The 17,608-nt window shown below is 37.0% G+C and overlaps 1 protein-coding gene across 2 annotated transcripts in view; it reads right to left on the bottom strand.

The window, feature by feature from the left end:
* The window catches only part of LOC122795392 (sulfotransferase 6B1-like), a 527,554-nt gene that overhangs the window by 90,947 nt on the left and 418,999 nt on the right, over positions 1–17,608 (bottom strand). For both annotated transcript variants that reach the window (XM_044063681.1, XM_044063682.1), the window contains exon 4: positions 17,424–17,550. In XM_044063681.1, coding sequence (XP_043919616.1) covers positions 17,424–17,550 — 127 coding nt within the window. The remainder of the gene's footprint in view (positions 1–17,423; positions 17,551–17,608) is intronic.

Consider the following 17,608-nt stretch of genomic DNA (forward strand, 5'->3'; position numbering starts at 1 on the left):
TTTGGGGTAGTTGCAATGGAGAACAAATGAGGAATGTTGGATTGCTTATAAGCGTATCCAACAATTGTTCTTAATTTTCACTTATTCTTTTGCTCTGCCATACTAATGCCTTTTGAAAAAGGTGTTGGATTCTCATGAATAAATAATGTCATTCACTGCAATTAAAGACTTTTTTCTTTCAGAAAATGAATGCAAATTCATGTAGTCCTATTTTGTGAGCTTATTAAATCTCCTGATACCCAATTTGAAATAAGAAGCCAGCATGTAGTATGAGAGGTGGGGTGATAGATCAGGGGCCACACCAAAATGTGTCCAAACTGGGCCAGATTTCTTAGTCAAGGTATTCACCTACATTTCACTTCAGCTACAAGAGTTGTACAGCTCAGAGTTTAAAACTGCTGTTTGACTGCACTGATTTTTGTATTTGTCACTCCCACCTGCCCAATTCTTGTTGTGCTTTTTAAACATGGTGCCTTTTTAGCTGTCTGCTCCTACTGTAAATTAGTTTGCAAGCCTATATATTCCACCCGGTAACAACATCCCCATATATGAAGATATCCTGTCTTGGTTTTCATCTACTATAAGTAATGAAACAATCATACTTGGGGATGTTAATATCAACTGGATTTCTATTCACTCAATCAACAACTCCCAAATCATAAACCTTTACAATTTCTCCCAATTAATAAACTCTCCTACTAGGCATAACAAATATAACTCCTCTGACAGCATCCTAAACCGGATATTTAGTTTCCCATCCCAACAATATCTGTGATACTCGCACCCTGCCCAGTTCCTTTAGCGATCACCTCCTCACCTTCATACGTCGCTCACCTTCCTCCCTTCACCTACAACATAATTATATCTTAATCCATAACCTCACAAATTTTACACCTGAATCCTTCACTGACTGCTTGAAATAAATGAACAGGAACCCTCTAAAAAACTCTTCCACTAGACCATGGTTACTTTAATACTTCATTCATTAGCATACTTAATAGCTTAGCTCCACCGAGAACTAAAAGAGTGAAATCCAAAACTTCCCCCTGGCTTTCTAAAGAAACAATAACCCTCATACATACCCGCGATAAATCATGGAAACTCTACCAGAAATACAAAACATAGAGCTCCATTACAGAATTCAGACAACTTTGTAACAAGAGTTAAAAAACTAATTGCTTCTGATCGCAAATCTTACTACTCTAGGCTTCAAAACAATCACAAATCCAACCCCAAGAAATTTTGTAGTAGTATCTCTACCTGCCTTAGTCCCAGCAGAAAAGACAATCCTTGCTCTGACCCTAACTCCCCTGACCATATCATAGCCTCTAAATTTAACCCCTTCTTCATAGACTCCATAGCCAAGCTCACATCTTTCCAGAACAACTCGTTACCTCCATCCACTACTCTCACATACAGCTCATCTCCTTCAGCCTCCAGCTCCAGCACCACTCCTCCTTTCACCCTCAAACTCATTCCTGTCAATGCTATAAAAAAACTCCTCCAAAAACTAAAAACATGTTCCTTGCCATCTAACTTCCTCAAGTTAGCCGCTGATGGTATAGCTCTCCCTGTCTGTATTCTAATCAATCATTCTATCCAAGAATTCTGCATATCCCTCTTCTGGAAAAAAGGCCTTCATAATTCCCTTACACAAAGGGGGCAACAATATGGATATCTCCAATTTCTGCCCCATAGCTATTCTCTCCCCTATCTCCAAAATTCTTGAAAAATGTATCCTCCAGCAGCTATTACCTTATCTCTTAGACTACCATCTGCTAACTCCAACTCAGCATGGTTAACTTAATCTCTCCTCCTCTCCTCTTCTATCAACTGATTCTCCAGTTACCTCTCAAATAGGCAGCAAGCTGTCAAGTGGAATAACTGTACCTCTTCTTACCTTGACATTCTGACAGGCATCCCCCAATACTCCACATCCCCCAATACTCCATCCTGGGACCTTTACTGTTCAACATCTTCATTAACGACTTTCATCACTGTATTCCAAACACTAAACTAGTCCAATACGCAGATGATTCTACAATCATCTGCTCTGCTGATTCACTCCCCAAACTCATGCACATAACTCAAGTTGCCTTTAATAGCACAGAGACGTGGATGCTTATTAATCATCTAGCTCTGAATGCATCTAAAACCAAAATTATGATCTTTTCCCATCTAGGAATACCAAAATAGATAAAAACTCCTTCCCTACAGTAAGCCAAAACATGACTCCTATTGAAATAGTTCCCTACACTAAGCTTGTGGGTTTTCACATCGATGAACAACTAAAGTTTGGCATTCGCCTCCAAACCAACATCAAGAAAACTCACCAGAAGCTTGAAATTTTTATTGTTATAATTACTTCCTTTTCCCCTTCATCCAAGCTTACCCTCTCAAACACCTACATCCTTCCCTCCCCTCATGTATGGGGCCTCGTTCCTTACCAATCTACAAGCCACCCTTCAGGCTAACCTGGGATCCTGTGACAATAAAATCACAAAGTTTGCCACCATTTCCAAATCCTCCTCCCACCATTGCATCACCTTACAGTCCCTGCATTGGTTGAAACTCCACAACTATCTCCTTCACATTCAGCTCTCTACTACCCACAAGCTTATCTTTAAGCCATCGTAATGTCCCTCCCTCTCCTCCATCCTTACTATGCATCTCCATGAACAATCCCTTAGATCCAATAATCAGAATCTCCTTGAAGTGTACAAACCCTTACATACTCCTGGGCAACTTCTGCTGTCATTTTCTCTAGCATGTAAATGGAATTCACTTCCTCTCCATATCTGAACCACCAAGAACCTCTTCTCTTTTAAGACTTTACTCCACTCCCATCTCTCTTCCGCTTGGGAATGGTCCTGCTCTCATCCCCTCCTAACTTCCTCCCAACTACCCTCTCTTCCCCCACTTCCCCTAACCTCTCTCCCATAACTCTATTTAATACAAGACTTTTGTCCTCCTTTACTTCTCTCTATTACTCCCTTCTATGCCTTTCACATTGCAGGCATTTGGAATCCACACAAAATCTGAATTCTCATCAACCCAGGTTTTTCAGAACCAATTATTATTTTGTTCTATAAAGTTACACCGATACTAGTAACACGATATATACTTGATTTTTATTATACAATATACCTAAGAGTTGTGTAATACTTTGAACTAACTTTTGATGATACTGCTCATATAATTACTTTGTCTTATTGCTGTATTAATTCATTTTGATTTTTGTTGACTTTTGTTTTGTTTTATATGTCTGTACATGGAGGTTTTTTTTCCTGGGCCTCCATTGAAAAAGGGCTCATCTTGGCCCAATGGACTCAACCTGTTAACAAACTGCAAATAAATAAATAAAGAAAAGCCTTTCCTATTGTTATTTCTACTGGAAACCGATAGCTCAAACTGGGCACTCCCATTAGACTTTTAAAGCTCAAGTTAACCTGTGTATCATATAACCTATTTCAACTAGTGCGCACTTTAATATACAGAGAGAGTTAATCATCTGAATTATGTATTGTTCTTTTCTGTATTTTCCCTTGTTTAAACCAAAAGTCAGCCATTTGCATTTTTAATTTGGGCTGGGACCTTTGTCTTATAACATCCCTCATAGCAGTGGGGAAATTGTGAGTTGCTGCAGGATTTGAACCTCATTTATTTCATGTCTACTGCTTCTTACTGTTTGTATTTCACTTGGTCTGGGTGCCTTAGTCTTGTAGTATCACTTATATCAGTAGCATTACTATTTTCAAAAGTACCTCCTTTAGAAGCTTTCTCTCAGCCTGCTGCTAAGAGAATGAGTGATATACTACAAGTATACAACTACGACAAGATACATAAAGCAATATAACAAAGTACAGGGTCACATCAGAGGCTTGAGAGTTCACTGTTAAGAAGAAACTTTGAACTGTTTCATTGTCATGTAAAGCTTGGCATTAAACACCATAGCGCAGGTTATGCTATATCAGAGTAACTATGTAAAGCTATAACCACACGAGCAGCCAGAATGCAGTTCAAATGGAATATCTGACTGTTCACATAAACTCTAGATTGATATTTACGCTTTTTTTTTCTCTTCAGACATAATTCCTGGGAAATGTTATTCAGAAGTGGAGAGACATATGAGTGAGCAGTTTTAATGGCCCACCAGGCTGTGATTGATGGTAAATTAGTTGAATCTAGCCAAGCTGGAAATGTGAGAATAGCTTATTGAAGAAAGGGAGATGGGAGAAATAACTTGGCCAGGAATTGAAACTTTCAAAATGGCCCTTTGTAAAAAGTCTTTTATCTCTGTATTTTTTTTAACTTTTTGCAAGCTTCTTTCCGAGAATGTGTAGTACAGCAGTACAGCAGGAACAATTATAAAACTCTGTGCAGACCATTCAATGGCACATGATCTGCACACTCTCAAACTTGGCAGTTTTTTCGGGTGTTCTACTGAAGTGTAGAACAAATAACATTACTATTTCTCTCAATCTGCGCTCTCATAGTGTATTATGGGGCAGAGTTAGCTTTGCAAAAGTGTCAGGATGTCTGCCCCATCAGGGCAGACAAGGATAAAAAAAATAAAATAAGGAATGACTACTTGATTTACTCGAGCAGCTTTGGGAGGTGCAATAATTCATGCATATTTTTCTTTTTTTTACAATTTGCCCATAGTGGTCCTTTAAAGAGCCTAGCCCAAATTCCCATTTGTTCTAAAGCTGTGCCTTGTTAAGTGACTTTCTCAATGTCACTCAACAGGTAAACGAAGGTGGAAAGACTCAAACCCTGCACCCTTGCCACGGGAAGCTGTTCATTAACAAGCTGGACATTTAGTCCTCTGCATTAACTGCTAGAGTAAATTTTTCATGAAATGCAGAAATGCTTTACAAACCAACCTTGTAGAGAATACTGTATCACAATAATATGCAACAATGACTATGTAATGGATGCTGAAGATCAGAGGGTTCTGATTACTTCAAATAATGCAGACCATATGAACTAACAAATATCAACCAATTCTGTGGGTTGTAAAGAAGGTGCTGCAAAAATATAATATTAAAATGCAACATGGTTAGAATATATTACACAATCTAGGCCTATTAATGAATGAGTTAATTATGTAGTGCAATGAATAAAGCAAAACTATTCCAAACAATAAAGGCTACAACAGTTTTTTCAATCACCCACAAGTCATAAAAATCTGAAATATTTCTGCATACAGCAGATTTTTTGGGAGGGAGTCTTACATGCTTGCAGGACACCTTCATTCCATTTTTGACCTCCTTGTGTCCTCTCTGTCATCCAGAATAACTATTCCTTCTAACGCCACTCAATACAGGTCTGACTTACTTGAATGGCTAATGTTGTACTGTTGCAGCATACAATTCCACAGTCGATAGAGCTTATTATGAACAAATGGGACCCTATGTAGGGTAATGAATCAGGCCACCCCCCCCCCCCACCAGCCATACCAATATCCCATTACTTGGCTGTCTCTCCACAACTACCATAAGCACAACACCAGTGTAAATACACGTACAATTGTCAGAGATTTGGATTTAATTTAAAACTTGTCCATCATTTTCTAAAAACACTCACATGGAAAACAGACATAGAATGAGAAACAGTAAAACTCTCTTCCCTTGAAACTCACTTTGGGAATCCATTAAACTACAAAAGAAGTGCTGGGCTTCATACTGAAATAGCATATAGTGAATGGCACAGAAATTTAAGAAATGTACAATACAGCCACTCAAAACACTGTTAAACACCTGGGACAGCTTACAGGACACAAGTGCCCCTTTTCAGGAGCATTCCAAGAGTACTGCAGAGTCATACAAAAGAAATGAAGTCTGAGGGACTTGAACCACGTACAACAGAAAGGAGCTCCATAACAGCTCATAAATTTACTCATCTGCACTAAAAGCTAGACAAATTTCCAATAACCCAAACACAGAAGAATTCACACCTGTGCACCTGCAAAAATGCTAAATTAAACATGTATTCATAGTTACTATTTTAACATTGAATTCAGTTGCCGCCTGACAGCAAGAAGTTCTCTGGTTCGATCCTCAGCTGGGGTGCCTTCTGTGTGGAGTCTGCATGCCCTCCCTGTGATCACGTGGGTTTCCTCTGGGTGCTCCGGTTTCCTCCCACATCCTAAAGACATGCTGCAGGTGGATTGGACACTCTAAATTGGCCCTAGGTGTGTGTGTGTGTGTGTGTGTGTGTGTGTGTGTGTGTGTGTGTGTGTGTGTGTGTGTGTGTGTGTGTGTGTGTGTGCGTGCGTGTGCCTTCTGTGGAAGGTTGGGTGCCGGACTGGCAACTTGACACCGTAAAACTTCACTGCCAATCATGAGCGGACAGGTGAGCCACTCGACACCGTAAAACTTTACTGCCAATCATGAGCGGACAGGTGAGCCACTGTGGTAACCCCTAACCGGGAAAAGCCGAAAGAAGAAGATTTTAACATTGAATTCAGACCTAGTGTGTTTTATATGGGACAGCACGATCAACATTAAGGAAACCAAACATACAAAAGAACATTGCTCATGTGATGATGCTCCCATTTACCATTTTCCTTCCTTGGGACTATTGAAGAGTTCAGCCTAAATTTCAGTTGCCCCAAGCACTGTCTAGTTAAAGGATACAAATAAGAGGCATAGTCAGAGATGTTCTGCAAAACTGGAGATACAGTTGTTATGGAAGATTAAGTCTCTTGCCTTATGTAGCCATGGTACAGGGTTTGAGACTGTACACACCACTTTCTAACTTGGGCATTTACACACAGACAGATACATAGACAGTTTTACTGCTGGAAATGAAATTGCTTTGTCACAAGTATAATTAACCTGTTCTGCAAGAAATACCCCAGTTCATCTGCACATATACCAAATTGCACACACTCCTGCTGCAAAAGAAATTGCTTTGTCCCAAGCACATTAATCTGTTCCATTCTGCAAAGTACTGTTCCCCACGACTCCACTTCTGCTGCAAAGTAGTGCTCCTGCTCCTTTTCAGACATACCAAATTGCTCATTTCTGCAAATAATATAGTTAGCTCAGTGTTCCTTCAGCACCCATACCCCCCAGTAACAGCATCTGTATATATTTCCCTTTAACAACTTGGCTAACTACTTATGAAACGTTCCAATTTGTGGCATCCACAGAAAATACGCTTCCAATCCCCATTCTCTCTGACATCACATCGCCAGTATTTATCTTCCACATTTGGGAACATTCTACTTAGCCCTTCGGGTGTGGGCATTTCCAAACTTGTACTCACAAATCTGTCATGAGAGACATTTCCCACACCTATTTTGCTTCAATTAATTTGCACTGTGTGTGTGTGTGTGTGTGGGGGGGGGGGGGGGTCAGTAGTAATGGATTGTACTGCATGGATCTGACAAGGAGGTGACATATCTTGTACTGTGGCTGCTGCATTTTATGTATTTGTTCATTTTTAGGGTTGCAGTGGCTTACAACATATGCATCTGACAGTAACAAACTGAAATATAAAGTTGGGAAAGTGCATTTCTGATTTTCATGTGTTTTTATGAGTACTGCTACTGTATACATGGAAAAGAAACATTACATTTTAAAAGGAGTTTGATACACTTGGATATTTTAACACGACAAAATGAACTGTTGTGTTGTAGGCATACCAGTGATGCGGCTTCAGAATATTACGCTTTGTTAAGTGTTCGCTTTCTCTCTTACAGTGTACTCCACATTGTGCAGTTAGGTGACGAGATTATACGTTATTCCTCTGAATCCTATTATGAGTAATTTGGTTCATGCTAAAGCCTTTATTTGTGTAATGGTATCCAGCAGTCTAAGTCCCATACTGTAATTAGTTTTCATCCAAATTATGAATACACACCACAGTAATATTTGTATTACTTGAACCAAAATGAATTTATATACTACTTCATGACATCAAATAAAATTGTACATTATGCTGAAAACTCTACACTAATAGCAGAGGTCTACTATCCTTAAAGTGTTCATTCTTTATCAATAAAAAATATGCATAAATGACATGTATATTAATATCCTGGTGTCCACTTAGAAGCACTGTAAAATGTATTTCATAGGCCCAATAACTAAAAATGGTTTAGTAGGTCTCAAAGCAGAAATTACATAGTCAATAAGTAATGCACTGATTTGCTGCCATTATGAATGGTTGATATGGATATTTTTATTGCTGCTTTTCCCTCCAATTAGTTTGTGTGGTACCTCATGCTATTCTATGACAGCTTACAAAATGCTAGGAAAGTTCCCACTGCTACCTGGTACCTAACTACCAACACTTGGCAAACATTTAACAATAAATATGATATATATGCATACTTACATATTTTATGTAAATTATCTTAGGCAGTGCCACGGCATTTCACAGGACAGCTCTAAACACAGATCAGAAATGTCTGCTTACTCAAATGCTACAGTTTTGGGCCACAAAAACTAGGATATCAGCTGAAGTAAAACCCCTAGCTAGATATGAGCTGGGGATAAGGTCTTTTGGGAAACAATTCCAACAAAGCAAGATTCGAGCGAGGTGCATCTGTAGCCTGTAAGCTAAGAAATGAACGTTTTCTTTCATGGCAAGGACTGTGCCCCAATTTGTAAATTGATAGTCTTGTACTTCTGCTGTTTGTTATTAACCCTTCATTTCCCTATGAAATGTACAATGACCACAGTAAATTAATTTTTATAGCGTTGTTTATATTGCTCATATTCCTGTTGAGACCATTTTAAACCCAGAGTAAAGTGTTAAGAACCTAAAATGTTATTCATCTATTGTGAAATGTTTGTAGTTGATAAAAAAAATCTTTAGATACATTCTCCTATTGTGAATGAAATATCCATAGGAGATAAGAAATCTAAAATATGTGCAATGTTGCAGTAAGTAAACTTACATGTTCTCTCCTAATGTGAAAAGTTTGCAGAAAGTAAACAGAAAATGTTTTCTCCTATTGATAAGGTTGAGCTCAGAGATAAGACACAAAAGACTAATTCAAATATATCACAAGGTGGGTTAAACTTAGGTCAGTCCACATTTTAATTTGCTGAACAAAAATACAGAATTGTACTAAAACATTACTTTTGTGTTACAATATCCTTGGGATCCTTCCACGTAAAATATTTTTCTCATATTAATTTTGTAACTAAAGAAAAGATGACAAAACATAACAGATGTTTACAGAGCCAAAATGTCCTGTTGAAAAAGACATGTTTTTAAGTTCACAGCATCCTCGGTGCATGAGTCATATAAACATTGATGTTTGCTGCTGTGATAATGATTATTTGATTTCACTGCACTGAACTCCAAAATACTGCCAAGTACTCCAGTCACAATAAAACTTATACAAGAATAATGTTCCACTGAAATGCAAGGCTGTCTCATTGGTATATCACCAGGAGAATGACATTTTGGTCATGAATGGTTTAATGACAAATCTACATAGACTGAGACCATTCTCTAAAAGATTTAAATGTTCAGATATCAGAATTGATGTAAACTATTTTTATTATGCAAAACTACTATACAATCTGCTGTACAAGTTGTGTGAAAATCACAATTTCTAAGCCTTACAACTATTATAAATGTTTATTTTACTATAGCACATCCTGCCGGAAAACCCAGAGACTATCCAAAAGTTTCTTCACCACCAATATATAAAGTATTGCCAAAGAGCTACAGGGATGAATGTACAACAGGCCTATGTCATCAGGAACACGAGAACATCACGAGTTCCTTCCAAACATGATACTATAAACCTTATGGGTTTTTTTAATTAGGTAAAGCCCTGAGAGATGGATGTTACTAGGTAATGGTTTGAATTGCTGAGACTTTCGAAATGAGGTGAATGAATGGGTGAAAAATATAGATTTACATGGCTTGCCCCCAACATTGGGAGTGCAAGAGGGCTTGGCCCGTGTAAAATAATTTTAAGAGAAAAGTGACGTTCAGTATCTGCTCTTCTAGATTTTCAGTCTTTTTCTGGCATTTTGTGACTTAGCATTGCTAGATCCGACATTTCAATAGGTAGCTTTTTAATTTTATTAGCTAAAATGTATAGGAAGTAAGTTTCTGAAGCTTAATTATCAGTCAGTCTTCTGCTGACTTTAACTTGTGATTGGCCCTGTGATGCCCCACTTGTTTTATATTTATGCCAAGTTTTTCTGTAGGCTGGATCTTCTTAAAGTTTCTTTTATAGTAAACAAGAAAGTGTGGTTTCTTTTTATGCCAAATTATAAATTTGCCATATTAATACACCTTGACCTGGATAAAGTGTGCATATATGGTACGTCATGGCTTCAAAGGAAAGCTTATATAATGCAGCAAAAGTATGTGGGGGTCTGTCTACTACCAATTTGCAGCTATTTATACTTGTTTAGTAATATGCATATATATATATATATATATATATATATATATACACATATAGATATATATATATATATATATATATATATATATATATATATATATACACACATACATAAACATTTCTGTAAATATCATGCACTGGCCACCTGGACACACTGTAAAACTACGTTTTACATGCACATTGACTACAACAGTCAGGAATAGCTCAAACAAATTGGATACTCGGTACCTGAGAACAAGTATTTTCCAGACACATACACACACACACACACACACACACACACACACACACACGCATATTATATATATATATATATATATATATATATATATATATATATATATATATAAAATAACTTTAATCGGTGTTTATATGGCACTTTTTGGTACCAAATGAAACCACTGCTAAAAGACACAAGTTATGAGTGCAAAGTTAACCACTGTTTTGCAGATATTCACATTTTTCTACTAAATATGCATACAAATCATAATCATGCAAATCTCAAAAATGGAGCAACTACAAAGCTGTTTTGCAGCAAACGGAAGATCACATCTGCATGAACATGTCACACTGACAGTTTGGGGGGGTCCATTTATTGTGGTTAGAGACTATCCAATAGTGCTCTATACAATTAGGACCCTATTCCAAAAAACTTGCTGTCAGTATAAGTGACCACTTACACAGGGCAAGGGTTTTGGAATCTGGCCCCTAGTTAAAACCTTTTTATAGATATGCCTTACACTTTCAGAATTTGAGCAGATTTACGCAGAGAGCAACCCTTTTGGAATCTGGCCCCATAATCCAGTTATTTTGTTTGAAAGTCAGTCACCATTATGAGGCCTGTCTGAATGGTGTGAGAAGAACTTTTTTTTTTGCAATTTTTATACTTTAAGATGTACACATATAAGTTGCAGACACACAGCCTCAAGAATTTAGTTCAGGCAGGATGTGTGAAATTCCACTCAGGCTAGATGTGGAGTCAATACAGACAATCTTCTTAAAGAGATCTCTTGTTCTTCCCATTATATTTTCTTCCAGTTCTTTGCACAGCTCATTTAAAATATGCTTATCTCGAGTTGCTATTATTTCAAACCCTACATTCTAGTTTGACATATTTCCTGGTCTCTGTTGTCTTTTTGCCTTCCTTATTCATCAGCTACTGTTCAAGCACCTCAAGCATCCACAGATTACCATTTTGCCTTGCTATTTGGATTTCTGTTTATTGGCAATTCCCAGAAAATATCACAAACCTCTGTCCATAATACTTTACATGATGGGTCCAGTTCCTTAAAACTGTTCACCTTCACTACATTCTTCTGGAATATTGTTGAGGTTGTATCGATTTGGCATACTGCTGAGGTTGTATCGATATGACATATTGCTGAGGTTGTATCGATTTGGCATGGAGACATTTCTTGTTTTCATGAATTTTATTCCAAATGTTTCAATAAGAAGCCAATGGGCTGAACCACACTCCGCTCCAGATCTGGTTTTTGCTGACTGTACTGAGCTCTTGTAGCTCAGATTGCAAAATATGGTCAGGCTGATTTCAGTATTGACCACCTCGTGATATCCATGTATAAAGCCTCCTCCGTTGCTGTTGAAAGAAAGGACTTGCTATATTCATCAGAAAATTATATTCACAGTTCTGTTTGTATCCGATATTCCAGTTGTGCTTTGACTACCAACTTTAGCATCTGAAGAATGATTAACAATATTTTTTTCTTGTTACTTCCTGGAGGTGCTGCAGATCTTTTCAAAACTATTCAACTTCTTTCTCTTCAGCATCTGATGTTGGAGCATAAACTTGTGTCACTGTAATGTTAGATGGCTCATCTAGCCAAGATCTTTCTCTCATTTCTCAGGCTGAGCACTGATTTTGACATACTTTTAACTATGAGGGACATTCCATTTCTCCTGCAAGATTTTTGCTCTCAGTTGAAGATCCAGTGGTCATTTAATATATTAAAAATTAACTTTTCCAATCCATTTTAGTTCACTAGTTTTCAAGAGTCTCCTGTTTATTCTTGCTATTTCATCCTTAACCACATCAAATTTACCTAGGATCACATTTATGTTACAAGTTCCATTCTTGCAGCATCAGGCTTTCCTTTTTGTGTTTCAGCACCTCAGTGGTAGAGTATCCTACCATTCCCATACTATACAGCCTCCCTAAGATATATAAATCCTTGGAGCCCCCACCCCCCGATGAGGCCTAATGTTTCCAGCCATGGTTGGGCAACTAAGCCCCTATCTGTATTTGCTGAAAAGCAACTGCGACCAGTACTAGATGAAGTCAACACTGTCTTGAGACACCAAGATACTATTTAATATCTTTACTTGAGCGGTCCAATACCAACAGTAGTAGTAATTTTCTGTTAGTTATAATGGATGTGGTATCACTTTTTGCAGTGATACCCAATGATACAGAGATTGAATTTTGTTACTCTGTTTCTGTCTAAATGTTCTGACTATAGTGCAGGAAGCATTCATCCAATTAGCTCATGTCTTGATTTGATTTTGAGTAATAACGTTTCCACCTTCAGTGATGAGCTTTACATACAGAGGGTAGGTATAGCTATGGGCACATCTTATGCCAATAGCTATGTGAACCTAGTGCTTGCTTATTGGGAGACACTTTAAAAAGGTTGCTCTCGTTAAGGAGAGATGATACATTCCCTACTATAGTAGGTTTGTGGATGATATATTTCTGTATGGACAGGGTCCATCTCTATGTTGCATGGTTCTGTTGAATACCTGCAACAGACCACTGAGGTTTTAGGTTTCACCCATAAATTCTCTGCTGAGAATATTGAGTTTTTGGATGTTAAAGTCATCAAGAAACTGAATGGTACTGATACTCAAGTTTATAAAAAAACTTGCAAAAAATGCAGTACCTTACATAGGCAGAGCATGCAACCACAACACATTCATAGGAATGTTTTGAATGGACGGTTTCTTAGATGTGCCAGGCTCAATGCAGATAATGAATCCATTTGATAAGCTAGTGAAAGATTTTAGCAGCAGAGGCTACAAACATCATGAGATAGACATAGCATGACAAAGGGCTCTATCTAGAAGGAATGCTCAGGCCAAACCAAATTTCTGTCATCAAGACCCAGAGGCTAAGAGATCTGGGGTGTCACAAGGAGACACTTTGAGAATGAGCATTACTTTCTCCAATGATGTTTGCTCCGTTTGTGATATTACTGAAAAACATTGGCATGTTTTTGCATGTGGCAATAGAAATAAAATTATCTTAGGTAAGGTTCCTAAATTTTCTTTTAAGAACAATTGTTTCTTTGAGGAAAATGTTGTGCTATAAACCATTTCATAAGACACTGAGGCTCAGCAACAGGGTAGGAACTCATCCTTATAGAGACTGTAATTTGTGTTAGTTTATTGAAACTACTGGTAGAGCTGAGCACCCCGAGACCAAGCATGTCCATTAATTTAACTTTTTTGCAAACTGTAAAAACTGTAATTTTGTGTATTTAGCAAGCTGCACTGTTTGTAAAATTTTCTACGTTGGAAAACTAACAGAGCACAGAAAGAATGTATATGTTAACACATTTATGACGTATCTAGAAATGATAAAAGGAATGCAATGTCAAAATATTCTGGCCACTGGAGATACTGTTAAGTTTAAGTTTCTTGTGCTACAACTTCTTAATGTCAGCATTAGAGGTGGTGATGTTAAAACTAAAACAGAATGTATTGAGACTAAATGGATCTTAAAATTACAAAGTGAAAGATGGAAGGAATTAAATGACTATGTTCCTTTAAGACCGTTGCTTAGGTCACATGACCGTAAGAGGTAGTTTTGAAAAACTGTGTATTTAAGTAGCATTCTGTGCCTGTTTTATTAGATCTGAAGAAGCACCTGGATAGGTGTGAAAGCTCTTCTCTTTTTAATATTTTTACACTGTTTTATTAAATTTTGGAACTGTGACTTCTTTGGATACTGCAGTGTTAACTAGTTATTCTTTTATTTGGATTATTTGAATTGTAGTTAACCAGCCTTTATCCACTTGCCCTGGTTTGCTTTTTTGTTACATAGCATCTGTCACCTGATAACTATGTAAAATTCCTCAGTGTTCTAAATAATCTTCCTAATAGCAAACTCCCTTATTTTGGGTGACTAACTACCCTTTAATAAACTTTGGCACCTATACCTCGAGTGTAGCATATATCCAAAAATTCCTAGAGTCTACAAAAAATCCCTAGAATAGCTGCTACCTAGAATTCCCTAGAATACTGATGCCTACTAGAGGGCACAGCATTCTTGACTGGATGCTTACAAATATGACTACATCACTACTTCCCTGGCATCTCCTCCTCCAGTAAAATCAAACCATAAACTTGCAACCTTCTTTTTTGAACTCTCAAAGTGTCTATGTATGGCAAACACACCTATTTAGAATAAAAAAGCATACTTCTGGCAGTCACTATCAGAACTGATTATTACAGGGAATTCCAAAATACAAACCGTACTGGTAGTCCATAAATAATACAATAGGAGTTGGTAGATATAAATCCCTCTTCAAGTATAATATCAAAAAACATTGCAATAAACTGACCACCACAAAGCCTGTGAAGTAAAGATAATTCTGAATCTTTCCATGTAAGAAAACAAAAAAAGTACCCTACCTTGCACAAAACTTGAGGCCTGCTATTTTGACAACTGACATCACCAATATCCTTGCAAATACATTTAGTGCCAGCTTCACCTCTTTTGAAATTCCCAAAATATCTGAATCCCTTACTCCTCTAATTACCTTTAAAAATAATCTACTGAAAGTGCTAAGCAAGACCCATAATACTTCCTCTGTGAGATGTGACAGTAGTTATTAATCATGCCCTTGCAGACACACTCCTCAAATTTTTCAACTTGAATTTAGCTACTAGCTTTGTCCCTAATGAGAGTGGCACACTCCAGTAGTGATGCTATCCACAAAGGTGGCCTTACAAACTTATCGTTACAAGCCTCATCTGCAGAGTCATTGAATGTATCATAACCAACCACAAATGGTGATAAAGAATCTTCTTAGTCCTGATCCTCCAACAGTTTGACAGAACCTAGCCTTCACAAGGCCAGTCTATTCTGGTAATTTTCTCCAAATGGGGTTATGGAGATAGCTGTTGGTGGCCATGCATTGTATGTGGCATATCATGACCTGGTCATGGCCTCGTGCCAAAATGAGCCATATGTGGTTAGATGGATAGCAAACAGATTCCAAGGAAAGGACAAAAAGCAATAAACCACAAACCAAGAATACACCTGAACTGTAATATTCTTAACAATTGAGGTTATTCATTTTATTTATTTAACATTTGTTTACTGGGAAAGTCCAACTTGAAACAAAGCCAATTTTCAGCAGAGGCCTGTGGAGAAACACTCTAAAATGTTATTGATTTATTTACAATAATAACTCATAATCCAAGTTTATCTTGGTTCAGTGAAGCTTTGCCATGTTTGCAAAGTTTAACAAGTACAGATATTAAGTAGATTACATTTATAGAATTGGTTTTAAAGAATAATTTTATTTTGATGGTGACTGCCATTGCCAGATTCAGGTGTTGCCATGTAGGCATCATGTGTACCCATTTTTCCAAAATAGTTATTTTTCCTGTAGAGCATACAATCTTTAATTCCATGCATGCTAGGTACTAGAAACCCTAATATATTTTCATAATGCTGAACAAAAAAAAAATAGACATGTTCTTGTATATAGGCAGCTACACTGTATTTTTCCACCTCCACCATGGCATTTCAAATTATACCCTTCAATAACATGATGCTCCCTTAATTATAAAAATATGAATGGATGTATTGAATTAAACAAGCATATTATGGCTAATATCGTCCAGTTCAATGAACATTAGTCAGGGTTAGTATTGTTTTGCTCCCGATAGCCTAACCTTTCACAATCTGCCCATCATTAATTGGTATGTCATGTCATAATGCTATAAGGATCTTTAGGTGTCAAGTGGAAATGTACCAAACAGTACTATAGGTGTGAACGAGTTAATATCATTGGTTATATGACTCTGGGTTCCATATGACTGGTCCAACTGAATATATTGGCTTGATGTAATATCAGCAAATTAGCCTTGAGTTATACATTACTAGTCTTTGAAAATGGCTGCCAATACCCAAATATCACTGCTGTGATTACAACACGATTATTCTAGAATGCTTGCAGGACAAAGACAAGTTTCATGTCTGACAATTCATAACCTGAAATAAATTTTGTAAACAAAGCATCTCCATTTATCTTAATTATATACAATACACCTATGTCATAAAAAATTGTATTTTATTTATTTAACATTTGCTTACCGGGAAAGTCCAGCTAGGTCAGGAACCCATTTTCAGCAGAGGCCCAGTGAGAAAAGCTCCAAGTGATACATGAAAATTAAGACATTGTACATGAAAAAGACAATAGCAAGTATTAAAGCACACATTAAGTGATAAATATTAAATAAGTAGAGACAGGTAGATACAACAATAAAACAGGTATTAGATTGGCAAGTCTGAATAAAATTAATGCGGTAGATTACAACTTAGAATTGTGGAGTAAGATGAGAATAGTTAAGTGTGTAGAAATACACAGTTTCTTATTTGATGTGGTAATAGTGGATGAAATTCATGGTCTAGGGATCTCCAGATTTAGAAAGGAAAGGTCCTAGAGAGTGAACTAGGAAGAAAGTAGACATTCAATTTGATATTCTTGTGTAATGGAAAAGTTCTCAGCAAAAACACTTTATCCTAAGGATTCTAGGAAATATTAGAGACCACAGTTTCAGAAGTATCAGCAATTATTTTCTTTCGAAATAGCATTCAAGGGCTTCCTATGAGTTATTATGACTATTTTATCACATTCCAGTAGGAAAAAGTAAATATTTATTTTGTTAATGAATATGATTGCACAAAAATTAAAATTGCAACAACCCCTTCATAATAATTCAGCTCTGAAGCACATTGTTTTGCATTAACAGATAATGTTTGTAAAAAGTGCATAAATATAAATACCATCTCCAGCCATGAATTTGTTGAAGAACTCATCCCATGAGCTGCATGATGGGAGAAGTGGGTTACCATTGCAGAAGTGGAAATATGAAACAACCGTGTCTTTTGGGTTCCTGAACACCACAACCATCTAGAAAACAAGGCAACAAGACACTTATGATTCTTAAAGATATAAAACTATATAAATA

This window comes from Protopterus annectens, chromosome 1.part0, assembly GCF_019279795.1.
Source record: "Protopterus annectens isolate FY-2018-M chromosome 1.part0, PAN1.0, whole genome shotgun sequence".
NCBI classification, from domain to species: domain Eukaryota; kingdom Metazoa; phylum Chordata; order Ceratodontiformes; family Protopteridae; genus Protopterus; species Protopterus annectens.